Here is a 12,384-nt window from a genome sequence, read left to right on the forward strand (position 1 = left end):
TAAAAGCCACACACTACTGGAAGACCACTGGACTAACGAGGAGATCAAAGAAGAAATTAAAAAATTCTTTGAATTGAATGAACAGGAGGACACCAATATCCTAAATGTATGGGATGCAGCAAAGCAGTAATAAGAGGTAAAAATATATAGAATAGAAGCTCACATCAAAAACAAGAAAGAACTCAAAAGAAACAACCTAATCTCGAAGTTCAAAGATCTAAAAAGAACAACAAAAAACCCCAGAACCAGTAGAAGAAAAGAAATAATAAAAACGCGAGCAGAAATAAATGAAATTGAAACTAAAAAACAATCCAAAAGATCAATGAAACCAAGAGCTGGTTCTTTGAAAAAATAAATAAAATAGACAAACCCCTAGCCAGGCTCACAAAGGAAAAAGGGAGAAGCACAAATCACAGAATCATAAATGAAAGAGGAGAAATCACAACAGACACACCGCAGAAACAAAGAATAATCAGTAACTACTATGAACAGTTATATGGAAACAAGTTCAACACATCTAGAGGAGATGGACAAATTCCTACAACTCTACAATCACCCAAAGCTAGATAAAAGAAAGAAATGAAAAACCCTAAACACACAACAGTACAAGGCAGCGAAATTGAAATGGTAATTAAAAAAATCCCCAAAACAAAAGCCCAGGACCTGATGGATTTTTACCAAATGATCATTCTACCAAACATTCAGAGACGAAATAGTGCCTATCCTTCACAAACTCTTCCAAAAAATTGAGAGGAAGGGACAATACCAAACACGTTCTATGAAGCCAATATTACACTAATACCAAAACCGAATAAGGACAACACAAAAAGGAAACTATAGGCCAATCTCCCTAATGAACACTGATGCAAAAATCCTCAATAAATTTTAGCTATCAGAATCCAACAATGTATCCATAAGATAATTCACCACGACCAAGTTGGATTCATTCCAGGGGCACAAGGATGGTTTAACATCCGAAAATCAATCACGTTATCCACACATCAACAAAAAGAAATATAAAAACCATATGATAATATCAATAGGTGCTGAGAAAGCTTTCGACAAAGTGCAACACCCATTCATGATAAAAGCCCTTGAAATTCTTGGGATACAAGGAACATACCTCAACATCAAAAGGCCATCTATGACAAGCCAACAGCCAGTATCATTCTCAATGGTGAAAAGCTGAAAGCAATTCCATTAAGATCTGGAATAAGCAAGGATGTCCACTCTCACCACTGCTTTTCAATATAATACTGGAAGTCCTAGCCAGAGCAATAAGACAAGAGAAAGACATCCAAGGAATCCAAAATAGGAAAAGAAGAAGTCAAAACTATCACTATTTGGCAGATGATATGATAATATACATAGAGAACCCCAAAATCTCCACAGAAAAACTAATTCAACTCATCATCATTCAGTAAAGTGGCAGGATACAAAATCAACACGCAAAAGTCAGTTGCCTTCCTATACACAAACATAAATCTGAAGAAGAAGAAATCAAAAAAAACCACCCCTTTTATTATCGAAACAAAAAAAAAATCAAATATTTGGAATAAATCTAACAAAAGAGGTAAAGGACCTATACAAAGAAAACTATAAAACACTGTTTAAAGAAATAGAAAAGACACAAAGAAATGGAAAGACATCCCCTGCTCATGGATTGGAAAATAAACATTATTAAAATGGCCATCCTACCAAAAGCAATATACAGATTCAATGCTATTCCAATCAAAATCTCAATGGCATTCTTCAAAGAAATAGAACAATTATTGATGAAATTCATATGGAATCCCAAAACCCCGATAGCCAAAGCTCTACTGAAAAAAAAAGAAGGAATGGAGGCATCACACTCCCAGACTTCAAACTATACTACAAAGCCATAATCATCAAAACTGCATGGTATTGGAACAAGAACAGACATACAGACCAATGGAATCGAATAGAAAATCCAGAAATAACCCACAGATTTATGGTCAACTAATCTTTGACAAAGGAGCAAAGACTATGCATTGGAGCAAAGAAAGTTTGTTCAATAAATGGTGCTGGGAAAACTGGGTCGCTACATGCAAAAGAATGAAGCTTGACCACTACCTCACACCATACACAAAAATCAACTCAAATGGATTAAAGAACTAGACATAAGACCTGAAACCATAAAATACATAGAAGGAAATATAGGCGAAACACTACGGGATTGCACATCAAAGACATCTTTACAGACACATCACCCAAGCAGTGATAGTGAAGAGAAAGATAAACAGCTGGGACTACATCAAATTAAAGAGCTTCTGCACAGCAAAAGAGACAATAAACAAAACAAAGAGAAACCCCACCAACTGGGAGAACATTTTTGCACCCAACACTAATGATAAAGGACTGATCACAAAAATCTGCAAAGAGCTGATGAGACTCAGCAACAACAAAGAAATAATCCAGTCAAAAAATGGGCAGAAGAGCTAAAAAGAAACTTCTCTGAAGAGGAAATGCAAATGGCCAACAGACATATGAAAAAATGTTCAACATCACTTGTAATCAGGGAAATGCAAATCAAAACTACCATGAGATACCATCTCACACCAGTGAGAATGGCACATATTAAAAAACTAGCAACAACAAATGTTGGCGAGGATGTGGAGAAAAAGGAACTCTTGTGCACTGTTGGTGGAGTGCAAACTGGTCCAACCACTATGGAGAGCTGTGTGGAGATTTCTGGACCTACTAAACATAGAGCTTCCATATGATCCAGCAATTCCACTCCTAGGTATTTACCCAAAGGACACAGAAACATCAATTCCAAAGAGCACCTGCACTCCTATGTTTATAGCAGCACTGTTTACAATAGCTAAGCTTTGGAAACAACCCAAATGCCCAAAAATAGATGACTGGATCAAGAAGATGTGGTACATATATACCATGGAATATTACTCAGCATTCAAAAAAGATAAACACATGCAATTTGCAGCAACATGGATGGCACTGGAAGGGATCATGCTCAGCGAAATAAGCCAAAAAGAAAAAGAAAAATACCGGATGGTCTCACTCATAGCAGGAATCTAGAAAACTTAAATAAGGGACCAGGAAAATGAATATAAGAAAGTGAAAATCAAAATCAACAAAAAAACTATGAACCAGAGACACTTTTTGGGGGGTGGGGGGCGGGAGGGGAAGGATTGGGGTCAGAATGGGCGTTTGCAATTGTATGGGGAATATAAAAATAAAATTTATATTTAAAAAAAAAAAAAAAAAAAGTGACTTAGATGCCATGTAAGCTCACGCTCTTCCCAGCACAGCCATTGCTTCTTCATGTCTGTGATTTGGAGACTGGTGATCAGGGAAGGTTTTAGGGGTGATCCAGTCCCAGTTCTTCAATTTTGCACCACAGAGAATGTGAGAGAAAGGCAATGAACAGAAATCTATGAAAAGAGTGTGGTGGCAATGTCATGCTATTGTCCTGGTGACACACAAATTTGGGAAAATGTTTCTATTTTGTGACTAAAATGCCCTTAGTTGTCAGAGGAACTGGTGAGAAAGACTATTGTCTGTACCCTAGAAATTTTGCTGCTGAAATTGGCTGCTGGTGAAGCAGTTTTACCACTCTTTGGTACATTTTTCCACTGATACAATTGGTGTTTCTCATTAGTAAATTGACAGTGGTCTTCAACTGCTTGATGAATGTATCCTGTAACAGATTGTGTAACCTTACTGAATTGCCACCCACCTGTGTCTACAGGTTAACTTTCATTTCATGACAGCTAACTTTCCCCTCCACATTTGTATATCAGGCACCACACTGTGTTAAATACTGGCAGCACCAGGTTATTACATGTAATTTTTGCCCTCAAAGATCTTTTGTCTAGCAAGTGAAACAGATATGATGTAAGTGTTTAATAGGTATGTGTGTAAAGCTCTGTGGAGTCAAAGGCATAGAAACTTGGTGGTGTGATAGAGCAGTGACTGAGGAAGGCTTCACTTAGGATGTATGTTGAAGCCTGAACTTTCAGGTGTCCAGAGTGTGGCAAGGACACTGTAGGCACAGGGAAGGTCATGGACAAAGGCAGACAGGGTGGTGGCCATGAATGCATTGGGGCACACAGAAACACTGCATGTCTTTGTCTCTTACTTTGGTGACGCCATGTGACTAGTTCAGGCTCATGAGTTGGAAGCAGAAAGTGATCACTTTTGGACTCAAACTTTCAATAGCTTATTTGAGACTGTCCAGAGCTCTCTTTTTCCTCTGTCACGCATCCGGCAACATCAGACGTGGTGGCTGTTCTGTCAGTTTGTTTCCTTGAGTGATCACAGAGAACACAACTCTTCATAAACCTTTGATGTGCGTGTGCATGGTGAGAGCTATGTCTGTTTTTGTCTTTTAAGGCACTGAGATTCTGGGGTGGTTTGTTACAGTAGCATATGTTTACCTAGTTTATTTTTCTAATTCAGACACAATTAAGAAATAAATATGGTGTATCTACAACATTAAGTAGAAAGCACCTGATGGGACTGGTGGGGAGTGAAGATGAGATTGGATTGAATCATGAAAAGCTCTGATGCCATGCTGAGACATTAGCTTGAAGCTATAGCAATGGGCAGCCATTGAAGGATTCAAATCTACTCTCTACTAAGTCTTAGAGTTCATGTCATGGAGCTAATCCTGTATTTCCTATTGATTTAGGAGATTTAGATTCAGAACAGTTAAAGGCAGAGCTGGGATAGATGTGCCATATGGGTTAGGTGTGCCACTCTGGTGGCTGCATTCCTCGTGTGTTGTGTGAAAGAAACCAGAGAAAGCTTTCTTTGTCATCAGTGTTACCTCTTTATGTCTAACACAGGCTGCTTCCACAGCCTCGGCCATTTAGATCAATGAGCTTGCTTTTAGTGTTACTGTTTGAAAAATTGAATCCTTTGTGTTCGCCTAGTCCTTGCGTTCTTCCTGTTCATTGAATCCAAAATTGAAACTATTGTTGCTATGGATTTTCTTTTTCTGCTCCCCTGTTCCTTTCCAGTCTTGTTTCCCTTTACGTGTCTCCAGCACCAGCGCTGACATTCTGCAGGCATCTGCTCTCCAAATACCCAGGCCACTCAGTGTTTCCCCAGCCATCCTTGCTTCTGCATTTTTACTTACAATGCTCACTTGCTCCAGAGTGAGATGTTGAAGTCCTATGTATTCTCTAAGACCCAGCAGTTCATATGCCATTTTTCTCCCAAAATTTTACCTCTCTAGAGGGAATTAATCTCTGACTTCTCTGGGGTTCTTGCTTTCTCTGTAGGACCCACATGTCACTGCATTGTTGGGTAGTGGGTATTTGTGGGCATGACTAGACCCAAAGACCAAGGGCAGGGGCAATGTATTGGTAAGCTCAGCAGTCCTTAGAGTACTCAGCAGCCCTGTGAACATATTGAACTTCATATATTTTTAAACTGAATGTCTTTTAATTGAGAGCTTAAAAATATTAAAAGATTTGTCTAATTTTCTGTTTCCCCCTTTAGAGGCTCTCTGTAAAACATAGACTTTCTTATTACTTCTCCAGCTCTCCTCAGTTTAGCACCACACTGATGACTTTTCCTTGCAGTTTATTTTCTTTCGGATAGTGATAAAGATGTGTAGTCAAATCACAGTGAATAGCAGCTCTTTTTGAAAGGCTATGGATGGAAAGTGGGTAAACAGAAGATGAATGTCAATGGAAATTAATCCCTTGTCTGGAGGCTGAGAGGGTAGACAGCACACAATGTAGAAATGAAAAGTTTGAAAGCAAAGAGGTTATAAATGTGAACCAAAGAGAACAGAATGTTGTTAACTAGGAGGAAAAGACTGCAAAGCCAAGTAAAGAGAAATAATCTTAAATACAAATATTTAAGTAGTCAATGAAATGAGGACTTTTTACTGTTGGACAATACTTGGTTGTGGATGTTTGTATGAAGAGGATGCTAATGGATAACAAAGTACTCTGATATTTGAGCAATATGACAATCCAAAAGGTCAGTGCTATTATGGGCTATACAGGAAAAGAAAGTACTCAAAATTTGACAGATGGAGGGAGAAAAGGGTCCTGGAATTTAGGGAAAACATCATTTGGGCACCTGATTCCCAGTGTCTTCTCATTATTTCATATCTTGAAGCCAAGATATGAAATAGAGTTATCACTTAGTAATATTAAAAAGTCTCTACAGGCTAGTATTGACCAGTCTCTATATTGTTAAGACCAAAACCAGAGTAGATTCTACTCTCTTGCCAATTTACAAATTAACATATGGTTTATTTTTATAGTGAAGGGTTTAGAACTCTAAAAGATGGATGTTAGTAGAAGAGATATTCCTGGGCCTCCCCTGGTGGCGCAGCGGTTGAGCGCTGTGCTGCAAAGCTGCCCACAGCCTCAGCAGAGCCGGTTCGATCCCCGGCCGCCAGCGAGGGTCCCACATGGCATGCAGACCTCTCCTGCCGCCCGCTGCTCCCCTCAGCGGTGTATTTCATCAGTCTGTCTGTTCTGTTCCCCGCTCTGGCTCTGGTGAATTCTCTCACCCTCCTGCGCTTCTGACTATACCCAGTGCTTGTATAATAAATAAATAAATCTTTAAAAAAAAAAAAGAAGAGCTATTCCCACTCTTCAAATTTTTCTTCTCAGATATCATTATGTTACAGGTAGATATTAAGGACCCTAGTTTCTCAGTTCTCTGCTGGTGAGATCTCTATCCTTAAGTTATGTTAAACAGCAGAATCAGATGCCTTCTTTGTCTAAGGAAGAATGGTTAGGAGTCTAAAGTAGGGGCCTCCCTGGTGGCCCAAGGGGTTAGATACAGCACTATGAGGCTCTCTGCAGCCATTGCAGCATGAGTTTGATCCCTGACCAGAGAGGTGACCCACATGGCACCGTAGACCTCTCCTGTCTTGCCCGATGCTCCCCTCAGCAGTGTATTTCAGTCCATCTGCCTGTTCTGCTCCCCACTCTGTCTCTGGTGAATCTGCTCACCCCCCCCACCACCTCTGGCCTGTACCCCAGTTTTGTATGCATAAGTAAATAAATAAATAAATCTTTAAAAAAAAAAAAAAAAAGAGCCCACAGCAAATCTCCACAGGCACATTGTGGCACTGCTTCTCTCTTTTGAGATCACTTGCTGCTCTTTTCTATACCTGAGGTGAGAAGTAATGATTAATGACAGGTACGACTTGTCTTTACTTGCTGGAGGGCCTCAAAGGTGGACTTTTCTTTCTAATGGGATCATTACAAAGAGGCAAGAATATATAAATTCTTCTGACAGGGTATGATGTAAAGACTAGAACATCTGGTTGTTTTTTTTTAACATCTCATGTTTTTATGCTTTCCCTTATCACCATTTGCCTAAGTTGTATTTGGGAAGAAAATGGCCTGTGCTTTACACATGCTTCCTAAAGATAGTTTATCAAATCACTTTGTGCAAACCTGAAAAAATAAAGCATCTCAACATGTAAATGATCAAGATACTCAGGCTTGCCTCACAAGATTGTCCAGTAGTCCTTTCCTAACCCCTCAACTTAAGGTCCCATCTTCCTTTCATGAAGATGATAGCACCAATCCCAAATCAAAAGGATTTGAAGTTTTTTTTTCTTCAAAGATTTATACAAGAACCGGGGTATAGGCCAGATGCGCGGGAGGGTGGGAGGATTCACCAGAGACAGAGAGGGAAACAGAACAGGCAGATTGACTCAAATACGCTGCTGAGGGGAGCAGCGGGAGAGACAGGAGAGGTCTGCTCACCATGTGGGACACTCGCCGCCTGGCCAGGATCGAACTGGAGCTGAAGAGGCTGTGGACAGCTTCACAACGCGGTGCTTAACCGCCTGCGCCACCAGGAGAGGCCCAGATTTGAAGTTTTGAGGTACTTTTTCAATAGAAGGGGCACAAAGGGAAAGCTTTCATTTGTGTTGGGATGGAATATATAACATGAGAGAAAGCATTGCGTTGGTAATTAACCCCATCTTTGCAGGAGTTCCTAGAAACTTATTCAGTGTGTAACAGGATGCTATTTTTCTTTCAAAGCTTAGTGTGCTTTTTTGTCACTGGAAATGATTTTTACAGTGAGTGCCAATATGTTTCTAAAACTTAAAGAGCAAAATGTGTTGCCACTGATGTTTTGTTGTGTAGAACTGAAAGGTATGTGTGAAAGGCAGAGCTGGGGGAGGTGTTAGATACATTTCAGATTAGATTTACCCCAAAAGAAAATATTTTGATGCTCTTAATATGTGTGCTATTCATCAGAGATATTACCTCTGAATTGCTTCCCAGTGCACATTTGAGCAGCAATTAAAAACTTGATAAATGAAATAACAGGCATAGATTATGTATTAACTATCTCAATGGCCCACATCATCAACTAAGCAATAAATCTTTGGGAGAAAAAAATTGGTGACTGCTTTTATTTTATTTTTTTTAAAGATTTATTTATGCATACAAGAGCTGGGGTACAGGTCAGAGATGAAAGTGTGCGAGGACCCACGGGAGACAGAATAGGGAACAGAACAGGCAGACTGACTGAAATACACTGCTGAGAGGAGCAGTGGGTGAGACAGGAGAGGTCTGTGCGTCATGTGGGTTGCTCCCTAGCTGGCAAGGGATCAAGCTGGAGCTTGTGCTGCAGAGGCTGTGGATTGCTTCATAGTGCAGTGCAGTGCTTTTTTTTTTTTTTTTAGATTTATTTATTTTTATACAAGAACTGGGGTACAGGCCAGAGATGTGTGTGTGTGAGACAGAGAGGATTCACCAGAGACAGAGTGGGGAACAGAACAGGTGGATTGACTGAAATACACTGCTGACTGAGGGGAGCAGCGGGGGGAGACAGGAGAGCTCTGCTGTGCTGTGGGGTGTTGAACCGCAATGGCTGCTGATAGCTTCATAGTGCTGAGACTTACCTCCTTGCGCCACCAGGAAGGCCCAGACCTCAGCGTTTTAAAAGACACAGTGTCTTCACAAGTCATGGAGGACCTAGCTCAACACTGACTTCTCTGGAATATTTCTATAATCACATTTTTTTGGTCTCCTTTATTTTCTTTCTATACAGGTCTCTTGGATATCAAGGAGGATGGTAGGTAGGAGGGATTCTGAGGATAGCTGAATTGCTTAAGAAAAAAGTGAGATAATGCCCTTAGTCACTTACTTGGCAGAGGCTCAAATTTCAAAGGGAAGGAGCAGGCTGGCTCAATTTACCCTGTTAAAGTTCAGGGGGTTTGCATACTTATCTCTCATTCCATCCTCCTGATAACTTTGTGAAGTACATTTTAAAATTCCCATTTTATAAAGAAAAAGGTGAGGTTCAGAGAGATTCTTCTTTTACCTAGTCACATAGTAAGTGGCTGGCCAGAGTCTTGTACTTTACACGCCTCTCCTTAATTGGAGTTTGTAAAGTTTATTTCCCTCTTTTCTCAGTATCAACACATAGATTCTAGCAAAGAACCCATTGGGGGAAAGCCTAGGATTTCTCTTTCTTTTATGTACTGCCTTTACCTCCTCTACACCAGAGCGTGCCTAGTAAGGTGCTCAGCAAACATGTGGGGCCAGAGGCAATACCCCTTCATGCTGCCACTGTGGGGCTGGGTGAGAGGCAACGCAGGCTTGGGTGAGGTGGATTGTGTTCCTGCTGCTGCTGCTGCTGCTGCTGCTAGGTGATGGGAGTAACTCCTTTGCTAGTGTTTTGCCTCGAAGGCATTTTCCATTTTCTAGCTCCCTTCCAATCTTTATCCCTCACCTCTCGCCCCTCAACTTCAGCTCAGTCTCCCAGGGGAGCTCCCTTGCCGAGGGGCTGACAGCGCTTGGGGGCGCGGGGTCCCGGTTCTCGGTGCTCTGGACCATCTGTGCTCAGAGCCTCGTTCCCGGGCGCCTGGAGCCCGGCGAGCATTGACGTCAAGCGGCGGCGGAGCGCTGCCTACAGCCGGTTGACCCGTACCCTCCTCTACTCCCCCTTGCTTCTTCGCCCCCTCCCTCTTCCCTGCGACCGGGCTCTGTCTTGCTATAAAAGGCGGGAGCGCGGGGTGCTCCGGTAGTGCCGAATTTCAGCACCATGGAGAGTCCCCGCCTGCGGCTGCTGCCCCTCCTGGGTGCCGCCCTGCTGTTGCTGCCACCTCTGCTGGGCACCCGTGCCCAGGAGGACGCTGAGCTGCAGCCCCGAGCCCTGGACATGTACTCCGCCGCGGAGGACGCCTCTCACGAGAAGGAACTGGTCGGTATCCCCCTGGTCCCCGACTCCCTGCGCTGCCACGCGGTCCCTTCCTTTGTGCGCTTTCCTCTTCTCCGCGCCTCCCCATCCCCATTTCTAGAATCCAGGAGCCGGGAGCTGGTAAAGCCCGGACTTCCGCAGCCATCGGTAGATCGCAAGGAGCTCGCGGTCTCCAGGCAGCTAACCCCTGTCCCAGGCACTTGGAGCAACAAGAGCCTCAGCGGCTCAGGGACCTGCCGTCAGTGCCTAGGACTAAGTTTCTACCACTCCAGCATCCCTTTCGGTCCGCGTTGTCCGAGGGCATCGCGGGGTCTGGGGCTCTTTATACCTAGTGCTGGAAGTGAGCACCTGGGCTGGGCTCGCAGCCAAGGCGGCAACTTGGGGCTCCGGGGGTGTGTGTTACAGATCGAAGCGCTGCAGGAAGTCCTGAAGAAGCTCAAGAGTAAACGCATTCCCATCTATGAGAAGAAGTACGGCCAAGTCCCCATGGTAAGGTTTGGGGGTACCCTCCCTGTTTTCCCAGGAGGAAAGGTACCACCTGGAGTTTTATATGCGACCTTCTCCTCAGATAATTCACGCTCTGGGTCGGCAGAACGCTGTGGGCTTCCCTTTGTTTCCACCTGAAGCCTTTCCTCCTTGGTTTCTAAGGCAAAGGGTAGGTTGGCCATTTGGGAGGATTGAGCAGCTGGTGCCAAGAGCCCGCCAGCTCTTGGGTTTGTGTGCAGGAAATATTTTCTGAAGATGAGCTGCCCCCCGCCCCGCCATCTCACAGTCTCTGGACTGGAAGAGCCCTTGATGCCACTCAGTTCTCTTTCCTTCAGTTTTCTTCCTGCCTAACGGAGCACCGTCAGTTTTTAAAATTTAAGTTCGAGAGTCAGAATTCTTGAATTGGTTCTGGTCAGATTCTTCGGCGGAAGCACATTTAAATCTTTCTTCTCGGGACGAGGGCATGGGAAACAGGGAATTGGAACTGAGAGGAGATATAGGATTCTTGTTTACTTCTTCGGGAAATGGGTGATTGACTTCTTTTGGAAAAGGAACTAAAGGAGCCAAGAAATGTGACCTCTCCCCCACCAAAAAAAAAAAAAAAGTTGAAAGTAAGAAATAAGATTAATAATTAAATTTCTTTGTTATGCTCTTTCGCTGAAATTGTAAGAACAAGGCTCCCTGCATTTCAGTCTGACTACACGTACCCCTCTGGTGATGAGGATGGGGTGCACATGGCTCTCCCACCAGGTAGAAATTGTGTTGACAGGGAGTTAGGGTTGGCTTTCCCCTGACCACACTTTGTGCTGTTTGCAGTGCGACGCTGGTGAGCAGTGCGCAGTGCGAAAAGGAGCGAGGATCGGGAAGCTGTGTGACTGCCCCCGAGGAACCTCCTGCAATTCCTTCCTCCTGAAGTGCTTGTGAGGTGTCCAGCCTCATTCAGAATCCCCACTCCCCCCACCTTCCCCGAGAGGGCCACGCCTTGTCCCTGGAGTTTGGCTTTTAACTACAAAGTTTGCATTTCCCTTTGAGGCAAAGAGGCTCTTTCCCTGCTGTTTCCAAATAAAAGAACACATTTGCTGTTACTGTGTGAAGGATAATGACTTGGATGTTGTAAAGTATTCTTTTCTTTTATTTGTCTGACAAACTCCTGTGTATCTTTGTGCAAAGATGGGAAACTTCACTTTGCAAACTGTTATTTTTGTATGTGGCATGACAGGATGAAAATTAGATCTAGTTAATCTTGGTAGATGACATCACAACCTGAAAAATAAATCACCCCCAGCAACACAAATTGAAGCATGTACAAATTATACATAATAAAGTGTTTTTAATAATCGCTCATGCATCATTGTTTCTACATAAGTAATTGAAGTAGAAATGGTAGGATTAATCATGCTGTTGTTTTCAAAGAGAAATATTTTAAAAATAGCAGTCCATTGGGAGAGCAGCACCTTGGCTCCAAGGAGTTTTGATCATTAATTAGGAGTTTGCCACACAAGCTTTGGTACACAATTTTTCTTTGATTGCAGTGGTGCAGGGTGTATGTGTGTGTATGATGTGTGTGTGTTTGTGATGAGATGGAGGTGGTTGGAGTTGAGCTGGTATTATTTTGTTTATTAAAACCTTTAGCTAGACCCAATACCTTTAACAGAGAACTCTAAAAGATCAATTGTCTTAGCCACACTAAAAGCAATTAAAAAATTAAGACTT

At 42.6% G+C, this 12,384-nt stretch overlaps 1 protein-coding gene across 1 annotated transcript; it reads left to right on the plus strand.

Annotated features, from left to right (window-relative positions):
• Positions 1–9,902: 9,902 nt before the first annotated feature.
• CARTPT (CART prepropeptide) lies at positions 9,903–11,748 on the plus strand. Its single transcript, XM_037530356.1, has 3 exons — positions 9,903–10,188; positions 10,591–10,674; positions 11,488–11,748. The coding sequence occupies exons 1-3, from the start codon at positions 10,030–10,032 to the stop codon at positions 11,593–11,595; spliced, it is 351 nt and encodes a 116-aa protein (XP_037386253.1). The 5' UTR covers positions 9,903–10,029; the 3' UTR covers positions 11,596–11,748.
• Positions 11,749–12,384: the final 636 nt, after the last annotated feature.

Source organism: Talpa occidentalis, unplaced genomic scaffold (genome assembly GCF_014898055.3).
Source record: "Talpa occidentalis isolate TD23 unplaced genomic scaffold, MPIMG_talOcc4v2.1 talOcc4.6, whole genome shotgun sequence".
In the NCBI taxonomy this organism is placed as follows: domain Eukaryota; kingdom Metazoa; phylum Chordata; class Mammalia; order Eulipotyphla; family Talpidae; genus Talpa; species Talpa occidentalis.

Bases quoted from the DNA above. Each gene is read 5' to 3' on its own strand.
- CARTPT (XM_037530356.1), top strand. From the start codon at position 10,030: ATGGAGAGTCCCCGCCTGCGGCTGCTGCCCCTCCTGGGTGCCGCCCTG. The intron at 10,189-10,590 runs GTCGGTATCCCC...TGTGTGTTACAG, and splicing joins CCTCTCACGAGAAGGAACTG to ATCGAAGCGCTGCAGGAAGT. The intron at 10,675-11,487 runs GTAAGGTTTGGG...TGCTGTTTGCAG, and splicing joins AGTACGGCCAAGTCCCCATG to TGCGACGCTGGTGAGCAGTG.